This window comes from Austrofundulus limnaeus, unplaced genomic scaffold (genome assembly GCF_001266775.1).
Source record: "Austrofundulus limnaeus strain Quisiro unplaced genomic scaffold, Austrofundulus_limnaeus-1.0 Scaffold3231, whole genome shotgun sequence".
Lineage (NCBI taxonomy): Eukaryota > Metazoa > Chordata > Actinopteri > Cyprinodontiformes > Rivulidae > Austrofundulus > Austrofundulus limnaeus.
This window is the reverse complement of record NW_013955633.1, coordinates 7,268-7,938: the sequence shown is the minus strand read 5'-3', so window position 1 is coordinate 7,938 and position 671 is coordinate 7,268. Positions and strand designations below refer to the sequence as shown.

Sequence of the window (671 nt, the reverse complement as noted above, 5' to 3'; positions counted from 1 at the left end):
AGCTTTAATGTTTTTTTTTATTGTTTTTATATAAATTTTCTTGTACATCAAACGTGCTGTACTAATAAAGTTGCCTTGCCTCTTAGGTTTGTAGAGGGCTTCAAGACTCTTGGGCTACTGAAAGAGCTCCAGAAAAACCCGACTGTTTTTCACGACATGTTGGTGTGTGAGGAGAAAGCCCTTACAGCCAGGGACTTGAGTGGCCTTTTCACTGTGGCCTATTCTGCTCAGGGCAGCAATCGGCGAGCTCTGGAGAATCAGTTGGTGTGCTTTTGGAGAGACTGGCTGATTAACATTGAAGGTCTGCTTTTTGAATTTTAGTTCATTTTTAAAGATTAAGACTTACTTTGCACAATACAACAAAACTGGGGAAATGACTTCCGGATCGGACCACCATCATGATGGTCGCATAGCGAGAGGGCTCCTGGTCGAACCAGAATAATTAGAGAAATTCCCCCCTTTTAACTCAAGCAAATATACCAATATAATAACTTAAAAGGGGGGTACGATCATATCGTACCACTACGAGAAATAAACGCCAACAGAAATCAGGTGAGCGAGAGAGAAGAGACGTGGCAACAATTAGCAGCTAGCGGATTGAAGCTAACAAGCCACGAGGAGCAGCGTCTAAAGATGACGACACCAAACTGATCTTGCAAGAACTAAAAGGG

General features: G+C 42.6%; 1 protein-coding gene across 1 annotated transcript; it reads left to right on the top strand.

The window, feature by feature from the left end:
• Window positions 1–86: 86 nt before the first annotated feature.
• Window positions 87–671, top strand: LOC106511795 (G2/M phase-specific E3 ubiquitin-protein ligase; the record flags this gene model as incomplete). The annotated part of the gene is given in 1 exon segment (XM_014000531.1): window positions 87–671. A coding segment is annotated over 1 exon segment (235 nt), but the record flags the coding sequence as incomplete, so codon positions are not given.